Genomic DNA, 16210 nt, shown 5'->3' on the forward strand with positions numbered 1-16210 from the left:
GAGCCTCATTTAATATATCCGGTAGACTTAAACTAGATACGTTTTTTCATAGGAATAATCAAAAATGCAGGGGTTCTCCTGTTAATTGGCATGTATGATTCTAATTGTCATCCCACTTGTTTTTGCTTTGATTTTTATGTTCAAAACACACATTTTCTAATTTTATTTCAGTTTTGGCATTAGGAATTAGTTATGTTCAATGAACAATCGATTTTTTTAAAAATTCATTAAGTATTTACAAGGGGATTTTTATATAGAAAAAACCCATATGAGATGAAATATGTAGAACAAACTGCAAAATACATTATGTTTAAAGGTAGATTATTTTAGTGGGAATTTAATCTAAATACTCTTCTAAATAACCAAAAATTTTTAATATCATAATGAAACATTCTAAACGTTTTTAGATGTTCCAAAGTTTTCAGTCAAAGTTTTGGTAATTTTCGAAAATTTCCGAAAGCGGGAGTTTTTTGAGTGATATTGGCCATTGGTGAAGAATCAAAATCCAATTTAGAATGTTCGAACACAAAAATTAAAACGAAATAGAAATATAAAAAATGTAAAAACTTTTTTGTCATATTTAAAACTGTGAAAGATGAACACGGAATTTTAACTATTTTTTGACTGAAAGTTAAAATATTTTCAAAATAACATTTGAAACATTTATTTATGGTATTTCGACTGTTTAACTTTATTAGAGAAGTTTAATAGTTTTCCCACTGACGATGCTCCATCTTTTATAGTTGATCTAGTCTTATTCCGAAGTACCAAAAGTATTCGGAGTGTCCCATTCTATAATAATTCGACGTCTGGAATAAATGGTAACCACATTTATTTAAAATAATGCAATTAATGCAACGAAAACGCCCCGTTACTCCACCTTTAATCAAGTCTAGCTTCAAGTATGTTTCCTGAAAAATTCCAAACTAATTTTCTTTGTTTTTCACCCATTAGTTCAAAACAACAATAAAAAATGAAAAAAAAAACGTTCGCATAGAGGTTTACTAAGATTCATAAAACTTCTTCCATTTGGATCATATCCCTTGGGACAATATTCACTCACTTTTCTGAGGTTTTTTCTCTTACTTTCTTCGTTTTCTTGTCTATGAGTATAGTGTTTGTGTTCTTTCAAACAAACCTATACTTTTTCTTCTCTTCTCATACTACTACTTTAGAATCCAAAAAATTTAAAATAAATTGAAATAAAATTCAATTTACACCTACTTTGTACATCCATACATCCGCCCCCACCTACGTATTTTCTTCCATTTCTTATACTTTTCCAAGTATAGTTTTTATTTTTTAGAACATCAATGCGGAAATCTCGACGGTGGAGAACATCTGTAGATCAATCGATTTTTTGAATATATTCTCTTACAAAAAATCACCAATTGAAATGACTTCAACAACTGCAAAATTGTTGGGTAAGATATTACTTTAAAATATTTTGGAAATTTTGGATTCTATAGGGTTTCTAATTTTGAAGATTTATCGAGTTTTTTAAAAATATTCAGTAAATTTTGAAACTCTCTTTTTGACTTTTAATTTTCAAAACTTTAAAATTGCAATATTCTGAATTTTCTGAAAAAAGAAAAATGAGGTAGCTTAGGATTTCTGGAATTTGAGATATTTTCGGTTTTTTTTAATTTTCAGAAATTTGGGAGCTTTTAGAAAAAAGTGTTTTGAAATGGTGCAATTTTTCGTATTTTCAGGAAATTTTAATATTTTTCGGGATTCTCATTTGGCTTTCAAAACTTTTTATTTTTGAAGGTTGATCCTTGTAGATTTTCCAAAATGTTCAGTCTGAATTTTGGCAATTGCCAAATTTTCTGTTACTTTACGGAGACATTTTGAGTATTACTTTCGGTTAAAATTAAAATTAACTTACTATTAGAACATGAAAATCATAGAAAAATAAATTTTGTTTAATTTTTTTATATACTTTTAAAACTTGCCACTTTTTTAACTGTAACTTTTTGCATTTTTGAAAAACGCAACTCGCGTTGTATATTCAAATTCAATTCTAATTTTCAAAAATGGACCCTTCCAGATAGAAATAAAAAACAAAAACAAGATGCGTAAGAATCATTCAAATTGCGTGTCTATTCCATTCAGTTATTTTTTCGCCAATTTTACAATTCTAAATTCTTATGCCGCCGCCGCATTAGTTCCATTCCTATTCTCATTGAGAAAATGGAGATGCCGACCCCGTGTCAGATTCAGAAGACATCCGGTTGCTGTTTCTTTTTTTTGTTTTTTCCTCCCCTCTCTCTGATTTTTCTGAAGAGCAAAAGAGCTAAACGAGCTCTTAGGCAGCTCTCAAATGAGCTCAATGAGTTCTTGTATAGTCGACTACTAGAAGCTTCAGTTTTTTAGATTAAATATTAGTGTAATTATTTGTTTATTTTTATTAAAAATCTTGAATTGAGTTTTCCTCAAATTCTTATTAAATCAACAGTTTGATCTCCTGGCAGGGCTGGAAAAATTGAAATTGAGCATGCGCCTTTAAATAATTCTACGGTAAAACCTGCCCGTTTGAAGTATTGATTGATCATTGTTTAAAGTTATTGAAGAAATATAAAATACGATCGTTGAGAATGAACAATCTACCGTAACCCTGCTCAAGACACTTGTGCATTAATAAAAAAATTAAAGTTAAGCCAGACACGATAGTCCCGGCTTTTCTGGGGAGTCGCCTCGTACAAAGAATGCCGGTATAGATGAAAAGCCAAGGGTTACTGTACTCCATAAAGTGGCAAACATTTTTGCGCAGCCTCGACAAGAACATATTTTATGGGTGGTGAGAGCGTGTACTGTATGTTTTAGGGAAAAATCGTGAAATTTCTCAACTAGGTAATACGAAAATGTAAGGTACCTATGATAAAGCCAAACTTATGCGTGAAATACACTTTGACGCTATGTTCTGTGCAAACATTGAGATAATCCATTATTTCAGTTTCTAAATTTTCACATAATTCTATTAAATCTGAAATGGAAGGTTGTCAAAAGAGTGCATAATTATCTTCAAATTGCTAACATTTCGACCAAAAAAACCCGGCTCGACTCGTTGCAGCAAATTTTTATTATCGAATTGCGACATCCCAAAAACTTGTATCGAAATTGGACCCAAAAGTGTATGAAAAGTGTACGCCCATCTATTTTCTTCAGCTTTTGCTCACTCTTCTTCTATAAGATTATTAGATTTTCTCCTCTTCTCTTCGTGTGTGCTCATCTCATCTGAATCTCTGATTCTTATTCTTAAGAAGAAGGAGAAGAAAAGTTGTTTCCCTCTCTCTCTTGGACTTTTTTTTCTAGTTTGTTACTATTTTCTTATATTTAGGAACAATATTTAATATTTTAACATATCTCAAACATCCAGTAAAACCTATTATTTAATGTTTCAATGTATATTTGCGATCAGGAACCTCGCAGCATTGGAGAGCACAATTCCAAAATCGCCAACTAGATCCAGTATAGTGTTTTGCCAATAGTAATTTTCGTGATGCGCACAACAAAATCCAAATGTTTTCGATGACAGCGTTGGCTTACAAAAAAATAACTTCCGACTTCATTTTTTAATTTTTTAAATTTACAGAAAAATCATCTCAAAAAATACAACTTTTTAAATAAAAAGTCTCCAAAAACTTCTGCAATATTTGTCAATCCTTAGACAGTGTTTTCTAGGCGTTATATTATTTAGAAAAATGACTGAAAATTTCAATCTACAATTCGAAAAATTTCACGGGCGCCTAAAGTAGCGAAAAAACACTGTAAAGTTTTCAGGTATCACATCTTTATCTACAGCTCGTAACCTCCACAAACACTCTTATTTTCTTCTTCATCCACTTTTTCACATTAGCTTAAGCCATTCAAAACCACTCTAAACAAACTTAGTCTGTGTGTTTTTTTTTCGGATTCCTCCTCCTCACATCGTTTGCATCTCATTAAGCATTTCGTCGTCTTCGGTTTGTTGTACAAGGGACCGCCCGAAGGCAAAAACGAAGAAGAAGCAGGAGAAGAAGAAGCACATACACGTGTGTTAGTGTGTACACGTCGTCAACACTTGTAGAACTCTTCTTCAATTCAGAAGACGTAGTATTTCTCTCTAGAAAAGAGAGAGCTCTCTTTCATCAGATGAGCATCACCAATTAGAGTCCTCGTGGAGAAAAGAGCTCTCTTTATTTTTCTTTCTTCCTCCTTTTTTCATTGGTCCATCTTTACCTCTTTGTTTGTTTTTTTCCACTTTTTTTAAAAACTATTTCTTTTTTCACTTTCCATTATTATCCCTTATTTCATCGAGTAAGAGTCTGAAGCTGAAAAGAAAAAAAACTTTAATAGCAGTTTATTGGAGGGGCGGAAGTGGTGTGAGAATTGTAATTCGACACTTTTAACGCCGCTTCTTCTTTTTCTCTTTTTCATCTTTTTAATGTTTTCTGCTCTTTTAGTTATTATCGAATCTAAATAAAAATTATAATCTTACACCAAGATTCTGGCAAAAAAATGAAAATCATTAGCAAGTCTGCAAGTGGCAAAATTTGCTTTGAATCTTCCATCAGTGTGCGGCACGCCTACATGCCTACGTGCTTACCTACTTCCTAGGCCCTACATTTTCACCTTAACCTATAGGTGACAGGGTAGATTTACGCATTCCCCGATCTCATAAGTGTCGCCTTGAAGAATCACAGATGTGTACATTATTGCGAGACTTAATCAAAATTATTCCTTGATGATGAAACTAGAATTATCAGAAATTCTCTAAACATTACACTTCAAAAAATAGGCGGTAGGTAGGCAGGTAGGCTACCTTGCTATACAAACAAATTGTGTTCCAAAATTCTGATTTAGTTTCTCTGGGAAACAAATTTCAAAAAACAACAAAAAAGTAACCATTTCCCTGTGATCATGCGAGTTGTTGTTCTGTTCGTGACTACATAAAATCACTAAAAAAAGGAGGCAAAAAAAGGAGTGAGGTGGTCCGAAAGCACAACCGAGTAAAGGAGATTAGGGTGTCCGGCGGCACCACCAAAATGCTCCGAATGTACTGAAAAAAAGGAATGAAACGAAGAATGATGATTCTCTCTCTCCAGGTCCCCCGTTTTTCTTTGAAATCCTCTTTTCTTTTTTATTTCCAAAGAGAAGAACTTTATTCGATTTCAATTGAAAGTTTTGGAGGTAAAAAGAGAGAGAAGAACAACGGCAAGGCATTTCCCTTGAGCCATTTCATGACTCTTTCACCTTATTTTCTTTTTCTTTGCCTTCTTGCTTGAATCATCGAAGAGCCTCCTGGGAGCAGTTCATGAACACTTTCCTATTTTGGTTTTTGCACCGGTGTTCCGTTTAAGTTTCTCTGCTCTTATGGAAGTTTGCATTACTTTTTTGAATTTTCTGGAAATATTAGTAATTTGGGTAACTTTGGGCGAAAACGTTTTGAACTTTAAATCTTTATAATTTTTGTTTCCAAATAATAATTAAATTAACTTAATAAATTTAAGCAGCAGATAAATTGATTGTTTTTTGTTATTAAAATTTTTCTTCTCAAAATGATTATATATTGCCCAGCTGTAAAGTTTTACAAATTGCAAAAGCCAAAAATACCTCGACACGACCGATTTTTTAATGCAAAAAAATGTACGCCTTCAAAGTACAGTAACGCCTCATTGATTGCAATTATTAAAAAAAATTTACACATTAAGTTTAACAATAATATGGTTTTTATTGGAAGAAAAAGGGATTTTTAAGGAACTTTTTTGAGAAAAAATAATTTAAAAATTATTGAAAATTAAAATTAAACATGGTGCATTGCAACCTAGTAATTTATCAGAGATATACCAAAGATTTTACGCACAAATTTACCTGATTTTCAATTTGTGGTTCTGCTTAACATCATTTTTTCAATTCTCAGTTTCTTTGAATTATCAAAAATCATCAATATCATCTTATTTTCAGGACTGTCAGCGTGCCGTGCGGCCGCATTGTCGACGACAATGCTGACGCGCCGCAAATCGTCAATAGATGGAACAAAAACAGAAAGAAATCGGAGAAGAGGAGAGTCGATTGGTGGAGCATTTACTGATATGATTAATATTGAACCAACGAGTATTATTAATAAATCGACAGGTTTGTATTTTGAATCTGAGAAGTGTAGTGGTATCAGAGGAGAAGTTGTATCCAAATAAGTTTATGTAAAAACTTTAGATTGGAAAATTAGGAAAATACTTGGTATAATATTTTTTCGCTAGGACCTGATTCATCAACTTTTTTCTAAAAAAAAAACGCTTTGAACTTTTCATCAGTTTCTTTTTGAACTTGAAAAAGTGCACACCGGACATAAAATTGAATAAAAAAGTTTGAAAGTTTTGACTATGAGCAATAAAATGAAATTCGCGCCTTTCTCCCATTTTTTCCACTTTTCTCTCTTCTTCTTCTTCTGCTTCTTCCAACTTTTTTCATCCTAAATTGAACATTGGTTAGTATGTATGTATGTGTGCTTATTGGAGGAAACACCAAATTTGTGTGTATGTGCAACAAACGAAGCGGCAAAAAAGTGCCAAAATGACCTAATATTTTCACACTTTCAAACCGGTCGTTTTGTATTTTCTTTTCACTTGCATTTTCACTCAGGTTTCACACTTTTACAACGAAATAGGTTTTTCCAAACAAAAATTCAATGATTTGTTTTATTTTGTAGAAAACGCAAAAAAGAACATAAATTGGGCGGGGTTTGTTCTGTGATTAATATTCCCGGATACGAAAACTTCTGAAAAGTTCAGACATAATTATTCCCCAACAATTAAAAAAAAATCTCTCAAGTTTATCGGAATGATCTGGTTCTTCAGCCAAAATGCTATACTTTCAAAAAATGTTCAAAGAATATAATTTTCGAAGCAGTTTTTAAAAATGCCTACCTGCGTCCCTACCTGAGTGCCTACAAGACCTACAAGGCTTGGAAGACGAAATCGTCAAGGCGGCACAGCAGGCAGCTTTATCGTGCCTAGAAATTTAACAGTTTGCATTAAATCACTACCTTTTTCCAGAATTACTCCACGAGAGATTTCTCCGAGATATGGTTCGTGTGGCTTGTCTTTTATCAATGATATCATTATGTCTTCATACACCAGAAACTATCAAAATGTGGCCACCACTAAATTATATAATTCTGGCGAATGACGTCATTGTCACTTTGATTTTTATTGGAGAAGCCGCTGTTACGATTAATCAGAACGGTTTATTCGATAATCAAAACTCGTATTTACGGGATCGATGGTATCAATTTGAATTTTTTCTTCTCATTAATCACATTCTATCATGTGTTATTCATATTTATGAACTTTGCTCAATATGGTTTCCAGCACTTAATTTTGTGGTAAGTGCCTTTTTTGTTGCAAAATTTATGATTTTTTACAAAAAAAAAATAAATTGAAACTTTATAAAAATTGCAGTATTATCCATGGCTTGGAGCACTTCGATCAGCTCGACCATTCATTTTTCTTCGATTTATTCGATCAATAGTGAGGTTTAAACTTCCCAAAAATCGAATTAAATTAATCATAAAGTAAGTTTGATTCGATTTTAAACATAAATATAAAAATTAAAATGTTTATTCCTCACAAAAATATCCAAACAATTTCAGACGATCATCTCAACAAATCCAAAATGTTACAATATTCTTCATGTTTTTTGTATTTTCGTATGCAATAATGGGTGTTCAATTATTTGGACGACTCAATTATCACTGCGTTGTCAATGGAACTGATCCAAATAATGTTACAATTGCCGATCTAGCAATCCCTGACACAATGTGCTCACAGAAAGGAGCTGGTGGTTACGAGTGCCCAGGGAATATGGTTTGTATGAGATTACAACTGAAACCACAAGAAGAAGGATTCTACGGACAATTTAGTGATTTTGCAAGCTCTTTGTTCACAGTTTATCTGGCTGCATCTCAAGAAGGATGGGTTTATGTTTTATATGATTGTTTGGATTCATTACCTTCATTTCTTGCATTTTTCTATTTTGTAACGCTCATTTTCTTTCTGGCGTGGTTGGTGAAGGTGAGTCTTGAACTAATTTTCGAAATATCCACTGGAATAAAAATTAACGGCGCTATGTGAAAATTTAAGAAATTGATCAGAACTTTAGTAGCTTTTTGGACTTTATGGGAAGAAAATTGCAAAAAACTATAGAAGCTCCCGAGCCGAGTCTCGTGAATTTTTTTGAGATTTCCTTCTGAAACCCATGCAATAAATCTAATTTGAAAATTAATAATTTTTTTATTCTGTCAATTCCAGAATGTTTTCATCGCCGTCATTACCGAAACATTTGCTGAGATTCGTGTTCAATTCAGTGAAATGTGGCAGACACGTGAAGCAACAACTGATCATGTGTACACACAGAAACTGGAAAAAGATGAAGATGGATGGAAATTGGTGGAAGTTGATAAATACAATAGAGCTCATTCTAATAATTCACTTTTCTTGCATACAGTAAGTTATTTTTTGAGATTTTGAATTTAGATTCCAAATAATTTACATTTTAGATAGTCACTTCAACAGCTTTTCAAACAGTCATGCAATTGTTAATCCTTGCAAATGCAATATTTCATGCTACTTTTGTATTTTATCATGATGAATCCGATCAAATCAGGAAAATTTGGTATTATTACGTGGAAGTTGGCTTTACGATACTCTTTAATACGGAAGTCATCATAAAGATTTATGCATTTGGATGGAAAGCTTATATTGCACGTGGGCAACATAAATTTGATTGTATTCTTTGCGTTGGTAAGTTTACTTTTTTGAAAATAATTATTGGAACAAGGTTGACTCACACAACCGAAAGTTGTTTAAATGTTCCATTGTCCTTGTGTATTTAAACAATTATCTTGCGCTTTCCACCTAATATCAAGCTTTTTTTCAAACTACAGTGCTCATGGAACAAAAATCAAAACCCCTCTGTGAAAGCATTCATTATAGACCCAAAATTAGGTATATACTAATTGTGAGTCCAACAACTGCCATAGCTTCAAAAATATACGGTTTTTTTTTTTGAAAGTTGACCTAAATTTTTTTATTTCTTCTATACCAAAATTGATAAGAACGTTTTGAAGATTTAGTAGCATACTACACATCTTTTATGAAGCTTGAAAAACAGAAACGGTCTGAAAAAATGAACCCCCCGATTGTTTAATATAAAACGGCTTCACCAAAAAAGTTAATTTATCTCTCCAATAAGCCACTTTTCAGGTTCAAGCCTCAATGCAATATGGGTTCTTTATGAAACAAATATCTTCACATACTTCCAAGTTTTCCGAATTGCTCGACTTATCAAAGCCTCTCCAATGCTAGAAGACTTCGTTTATAAAATCTTTGGACCCGGAAAGAAATTGGGAGGTCTTGTGATATTCACTGGAATTCTTTTGATCGTTACTTCTGCAATTTCGTTGCAGCTATTTTGCTATGTGCCAAAATTAAACAAATTTACCAATTTTGCTGTGGTGGGTTTTTTTATTTGATAGATTCTTTTTTACACTGAAAAGCTTATAGAGAATTCACAGTTTATTATTTTGAAATGTTAAATTAAAATTCCAATTATTTATTTTCAGGCTTTCATGTCAATGTTCCAAATAATAACACAAGAAGGCTGGACAGATGTTGTCATTGAAATTCTAAGAGCATGTAATGAACAAGCGGTTCCATTTGTTGCCATCTATTTTGTTGCTTATCACTTACTGGTTACACTGGTAATTAATTAATTTACTGAAAGAGCATCTTCATTAGATCCTTTACAGTTCGTTTTGTCACTCTTCGTTGCCGTCATTCTTGATAATTTGGAAATGGACGAAGAATTGAAAAAAGTGAAACAACTGAAAGCAAGAGAACAGGATACAATAAAGACAACACTTCCGATGCGTCTCCGCATTTTCAATCGATTTCCGACTGCTCCAACAATGGTTACAATGAAGAAAGTATCGTCAGAGTTTCCTCTTCCAAAAATTAGAGATTCGTTTACAAGACAGTTTGCGGATGAATTCGTAGAGACAAGTGATGATACTATTCAGGAAATCGGATTTAAAGGTGAGGAAACATTTTCTCACAAAAATAGTTGTTGGTACCAAATATGCAATATAAACTTACCTAACAACTTCCTTCTCTAGAAACTTTACAATTTATTTGATCTACTATTAAATTGCTGAGTTGTTTCCATTCACTGTCAAAAATCAGATTTTTGAAAAATTTCGAGCATTATTGCAGATTTGAATCCCTATAACGTAGAAAAATCGTAGAATAGCTTTTTTGCCGACTTCCAAAAATTTATGAAAGGGAAAAACTGAGCTTTCTCCGCTTTTGGAAGGTAAATCAATACATTTAAATACATTTTTTTGATAAGTTTTATTAGGATATTTGAATATTTTATCTCAATATGAATATTTTTAAACATTTTAAACATTAAACATCTCAGTTATCAAACTATCATGATAGTTGTTAATTTTCAGTCCGATCAATGTTATCCGGTAGAGGACCATCTAAAGAAACACGTATAACAACAACAATCCGACATGTTGGACAACTTTCAAACAAAACAATTCTCACCTCAATGCTCACTGAATCAAATCGGAATCGTGCTCTTTTCTCGGAATCAAATCAACATTTGGCTAGTTTAACCAGAAGTAACACTTCATCAAAACACGGAAAAAGTGGAGCTTTATCAACGAATTCTCGATCAAGAACACGTGGATTGGCTTCATTAAAAGGGAAACATATGGTGGAAGGATTCAAAGAAAATGGAGATTTACGACCAGAAGACACTGCTAGAAAAGTGGAGAAGCATGGGGAGATTGATTTTAAAGCATTGCAAATGAAAAGGGCTCATGCTGAAATTACAAGGTAGATTCTATTAGGTTTTTTAAAATTCAACACCCAAACGAGGACTTTTAGAAACCGAATAGAAGAAGAAATGCGCGAGAACCATCCGATGTTCGATCGTCCGCTCTTTCTTGTTGGCAGAGAATCGTCTCTACGTAGAATGTGCCAACTCATTGCTCATTCCAGACATTCATACGATCAAAATGATGGCCAACACAGAAAACATTCGAATAAATATAAACAATTTCAGTGAGTTTTTTTAAATTTTGATTTCTTCTCAATTGTGTCCAAACTTTTCAGTGACTTTCTGGCCATCATGACATATATGGATTGGACAATGGTGCTAGTAACAACCTTATCATGTTGCAGTATGTTATGGGAATCACCTTGGCCAACGACAGGAGAGAATCTGATTTTTAATAACTTTTATCTCCAAGTGAGTGATCCTAGTGTATGTGGGCTTCATGAAAAGTGACACAATTTGAACAATGTTACTTAAATATAATTTTAAAAAATTTCTGAGACACAATTAAAGACACACAGATTTCACCACATTGACCCAAATTGTTTTATTTCAATTCCAGATTGCTGAATACATCTTTGTGCTTGTGATGAGTTTCGAACTAATTGTAAAATGCATTGCAAATGGTCTCTTCTTCACACCAAAAGCCTTGGTAACAGATGTCGGAGATATTCTTACGATTTTCATTTATATTGTGAGTTTTCCTATATTTGTCTCTATTTTCTTTAGTTTGAGAATTTTAAGACAAGTCTAATGTTTCTGATATGGATGCCAAATCACATCGAAATCAACAGCTGGGCTCAGCTTCTTATGGTTTGCCGAGCAATGAGACCATTGAGAGTTTACGCGTTGATTCCGCATATTCGAAGAGTCGTTGTGGAGTTATGCAGAGGATTTCGGGAAATTTTATTGGTAAGTTGGATTTGGACTTCTTTGTGATAGTTTGAAATCGGAAAACGAATAAGGTAGGGAAAAGTCTTGTAACGAAGCATTGGTTGTAACTCTTGAATGTTTAATCAAGTTCGAGATCTGTTGAAGCTGGGTGTACTGTCCTCGATTGGACTGGAATAGACTTGTATCAAGCTTGGTTTATTTTAAATTTTTGATACATTTGCTAAATTCAGAACTGTTCTTATTTCCAGTTGATACTGGAAGTCCTCTCCCGTTTCATAAATTAAAGTATGATTATTATCAGTATAATATCATTTTAAGGTAACAATTCTTCTCGTCGTTCTCATGTTCATTTTCGCAAGTTTCGGAGTTCAACTAGTCGGTGGAAAGCTAGCATCATGCAATGATCCAATGATAACATCTCGTGAAAACTGTACAGGATTGTATGACGTCAAATTGTTTGTTACTCGGATGGAAGTTTATGGTAAAAATGACAATCTGATGCATCCTTCAATCATTGTGCCACGTGTATGGACAAATCCACGGAATTTCAATTTCGATCACATTGGGAATGCAATGTTGGCTCTTTTTGAAACACTTTCCTACAAGGGATGGAATGTAGTCAGAGATGTTTTATACTTGCGACATGGAGCTGTAAGTTTTTTTTGGAAATTTTTTGAAAGGACTTAATGATATAAGATTGCTCAGTACGGTAGCTATATACTTTTGGATTTCTCGAAAGTTCAAGTATTTTTTTGAAACAAATTATTTCCAGTGGGCAGTTCTCTTCATTCACATTTATGTATTCATTGGATGTATGATTGGACTAACACTATTCGTCGGTGTGGTTGTTGCAAATTACACTGAAAACCGTGGAACAGCCCTTCTAACAGTTGATCAACGTCGTTGGCATGATCTGAAGGCTCGTCTGAAAATGGCTCAACCTCTACATGTTCCACCGAAACCTCCGGAATCTGCAAAACTGCGTTGTTACCTCTATGATCTGACGACGTCTCGATGGTTCAAACAGTTATTTGCTGTTCTTGTGGTTGTCAATTCATTTACACTTGTTATTCCATGGAATGTTAGTGAAGAACAGGATAGAAAGACTTTTCTGTTATGTCTTACTGTCATTTCTGCAATTTGCAATATTTTATTCACTTTGGAATGCTTGCTGAAAATGATTGCGTTCACGTTATCGGGATTTTGGCAATCAAGAAGAAATCGAATTGATTTTATTATCACTATCCTCGGAATCAATTGGATTGTTTTTCATTTTTTGTTTCAATGTAAGTTTTTGGTTTTATTAACAATAATATAACTTTATAACTAATTTTTACGAATTAATATCAGAAATAGTTTTTTGTACGCGCTTTACTGCTACTATGATCACTTGTACTATGTATAAGTATTTAAACATTTTTCACACTGACGCTACTCCAGCTCTAACTTTCTCTTTTTTAATTATGAGTAAATCTTCTGCCCAAACATAACGAACCTTTGTTAAAAAATTCTAACATTTGCAGTACCTGCGTACTTTGCTGGTGGAATAACCGAATGGAAGCGTCTCACATACACTTATGGATATCTCGTCGTTATACTCCGTTTTTTCACAATTGCCGGCCGTAAATCCACACTGAAAATGTTAATGTTAACAGTTGTAATGTCAATGGTTCGATCATCATTTATTATTGCTGCAATGTTTCTATTGGTTCTTTTTTATGCAAATGCAGGAGTTGTGTTATTTGGAATGGTCAAATATGGACAAGCTGTTGGAAAGTGAGTTTTTGAGAAAATCTTCTTGCAGGAAAAAAAATGAATATGATGTTTTCAGACATGTAAATTTCCGAAATGGACGAGAGGCATTGGTGGTGTTATTTCGATCAGTTACCGGTGAAGATTGGAATGATATTATGCACGATTGTATGAGAGCACCACCATTTTGCAATTGGCATCCAGGGCTCAGCTATTGGCAAACTGATTGTGGGAATTATGTTGGAGCAATTGTTTATTTTTGCTCCTTCTATCTCATTATCACATATATTGTGCTCAATCTTCTTGTCGGTAAGTCACTAACGTAGAGACCAAAATGCCTACCTGCCTTCAAGGCGACATGCGCCTACCTCGTGCAAAATTCAGAAAAGAAAAATGAGTAAAGTTCCACTTTTCAAATACCCGATTAAACGTCACTATTCAGCAAATAGAAAGTAGGTAGGCAAGCAGGCATTTGATAGGCACGTAGGCGTAAGGAATTACAGAATTAGTTAAAAATTTAACATAGAATTTAAAACTTTTTTGAAAAAGAAAGTGACTGGCATACTTTCAGCTATCATCATGGAGAACTTCTCATTGTTCTACTCATCTGAAGAAGATGCACTTCTCTCGTATGCCGATATTCGAAATTTCCAACTTGTTTGGAATATGGTGGATATTGAACAGAAACGATCAATTCCAGTGAGACGTGTCAAATTTCTGTTGAGATTGTTAAAAGGAAGACTGGAAGTTAATGATGAATCCGATGGATTGTTGTTTAAACATATGTGTCATGAAATGGAACGATTGCATAATGGAGATGATGTTTCATTTCATGATGTTCTCAAGTTCGTTTTCAAGTTTTCATTTTAAACATTTCACAATGTCAAGAAACATAGATCATTTCAGCATGCTCTCGTATCGAAGTGTGGATATTCGAAAAAGTTTACAACTGGAAGAATTACTTCAAAGAGAAGAACTTGAATACATAATTGAAGAAGAAGTTGCAAAGCACACTATTCGGGCGTGGCTAGAGAATTGTTTGAAAAACATCAAAGCCAAGCAGAATAATGTGAGTCTAGTTATAATCTATAATTATATATTCAGACAGATAATTTCAGACTCTTGGAAAAATGAGCTCAATTGGGTCAACATTTGCATTTCCACAATCTCAAGAAGTATTAACAAAAGGAGTTGTGCTCACGGAGGCTTCTCCTGAAGAAGATTCATTGCAAGGAGATAAGGGCAGTGGAAAGAAGAAGGCTCAGAGAGGCAACTCTATTACAGAGGTATGATTCATTTTTGGCAGAGTTTTAGTGCCCTCAAGGTGGCATACGTGTACTTGTGTACTTTACTATCTAAAAATCAGTGCAAAATCTTCAACTGAGTTTATGCCAAAATTTTGAAAAAAATTGGTAGGCAGAGAGGTAGGCCAGCAGGCATGAACTAGGCACGTCGGAATAAAGACGTACCTGCTTGCAGTGGAGGTTTTGTGCTTTCAGTGATCCTAATACTTTTCTGAAAAGAATCCTGTGTTCCAGATAGTGGCAGAAGCGCAAAAGAAAAGTGTAAAACGAGCAACTGATAAAATAAGTGAACGTCGTGGAACACTTCGTCAAATGCAAATGGGAACATATGATGAATTGGAAGAAGTTGAAGAAGACGAAGATACTGACGGAGAAATCAGAAGATCATCATTTGAATATTCAGGAGTTGATATGATTCAAATGTCACATGAAAAACAACTGGAAGATGTGAAAACTTGGTGGACGTTGTGTGATTAAACGGGTTGCAACCATACGTGTTTGTTTTTATTTTCAAATTACCCTTATTTCTTTCATGTTTTAGGACATTTCCATAGCTCAGAGAAAGAAGCTCAGATTATGATGATCTTAGTATTATGATACGGTTATTTAGAATAAATATATTCCATTTTTCAACAAAAAATATTTTTATTGATTGTAAAATTTCAATGCATCAATAGTTCAGTTAACTGTTGGATTCTCATGTACTTGTGAGAGATGAAATCAGCTTCTCGTCATTGTCCAATTCTTCCTTTTCGCAGTCCAGAACCACTGAAAATTAAAATTATCAATGATAAGGCATCTTCTAGGTGAAATACTAAATGTACTGAAAAAAACGAACAGCTAGGCATGCATTGGCTGTTAATAATTGGAATATGTTGCAGGGATACTGTAGTTTCCAATTGAAATCCGTCATCTTCTTCTCTCAATAACAAAATTTTTCGAGCGAGAATATGGAAGAAGTATCGAACCCTTGCCTGTAATCATTGGTAATTAATCTTGGAAAATCAAAGTTTCCATAATATAACCAACCTGGAAAAAGTAAAAAATATGATTTGACAGCACGTCAGAAATTAAGAAGAACAAACAATATCCACTGAACCATACTAAATTTGTAGGAACAATATCTCCGAAACTAATTCCAAAAATAGTCATAAATCCGAAATAAGCGGAACTTTGATATGAAATATTCTCAATTGAAGAGAAAAGTGCACTGGAACTCAGAAGAGATATTGAGCAGAGAAGAAGTGAAGATAGGAATATCAAATTATCACGTTGGAGTGAATTACTCGCGAGTAGCCAGAAACTCGTGTCCGTATACATTCCAATTTTAGAATCAACTGAACAAAATGTTTCATGTGATTACGAAAACATAGAAA

The 16210-nt window shown here is 33.5% G+C and overlaps 2 protein-coding genes and 3 non-coding genes across 6 annotated transcripts; 1 reads left to right on the plus strand and 4 right to left on the minus strand.

Moving 5' to 3' along the window:
- Positions 1 to 1306: 1306 nt before the first annotated feature.
- nca-2 (Ion transport domain-containing protein) lies at positions 1307 to 15474 on the plus strand (the record flags this gene model as incomplete). 2 transcript variants are annotated; one of them, NM_065653.6, is made up of 23 exons in its annotated part: positions 1307 to 1424; positions 5947 to 6117; positions 7035 to 7363; positions 7440 to 7552; positions 7631 to 8051; positions 8289 to 8483; positions 8537 to 8780; positions 9243 to 9493; positions 9602 to 9739; positions 9788 to 10073; positions 10493 to 10883; positions 10935 to 11111; positions 11163 to 11298; positions 11447 to 11578; positions 11629 to 11796; positions 12097 to 12429; positions 12551 to 13064; positions 13302 to 13554; positions 13610 to 13839; positions 14102 to 14375; positions 14437 to 14599; positions 14649 to 14816; positions 15069 to 15474. In NM_065653.6, the coding sequence occupies 23 exons, from the start codon at positions 1397 to 1399 to the stop codon at positions 15309 to 15311; spliced, it is 5358 nt and encodes a 1785-aa protein (NP_498054.2). The 2 variants fall into 2 exon arrangements, with proteins under 2 accessions (NP_498054.2, NP_001129835.1); NM_001136363.4 differs by lacking the exon at positions 1307 to 1424 and having other exon boundaries at positions 5985 to 6117; positions 15069 to 15311.
- C27F2.14 lies at positions 4127 to 4253 on the minus strand. The gene has a single exon (NR_052298.1). It is a non-coding gene; the product is annotated as an Unclassified non-coding RNA C27F2.14 (non-coding RNA).
- C27F2.13 lies at positions 5082 to 5223 on the minus strand. The gene has a single exon (NR_052299.1). It is a non-coding gene; the product is annotated as an Unclassified non-coding RNA C27F2.13 (non-coding RNA).
- On the minus strand, positions 6400 to 6591 carry C27F2.11. Its single transcript, NR_052300.1, has one exon. It is a non-coding gene; the product is annotated as an Unclassified non-coding RNA C27F2.11 (non-coding RNA).
- Positions 15466 to 16203, minus strand: C27F2.6 (Potassium channel domain-containing protein). Its single transcript, NM_065654.2, has 3 exons — positions 15864 to 16203; positions 15673 to 15808; positions 15466 to 15602 (listed from the first exon to the last, which is right to left on the minus strand). Exons 1-3 carry the CDS (start codon positions 16152 to 16154, stop codon positions 15532 to 15534), a joined length of 498 nt encoding a protein of 165 aa, NP_498055.1. The 5' UTR covers positions 16155 to 16203; the 3' UTR covers positions 15466 to 15531.
- Between the last annotated feature and the right edge of the window lie 7 nt (positions 16204 to 16210).

Source organism: Caenorhabditis elegans, chromosome III (assembly GCF_000002985.6).
Source record: "Caenorhabditis elegans chromosome III".
Classification (NCBI taxonomy): domain Eukaryota; kingdom Metazoa; phylum Nematoda; class Chromadorea; order Rhabditida; family Rhabditidae; genus Caenorhabditis; species Caenorhabditis elegans.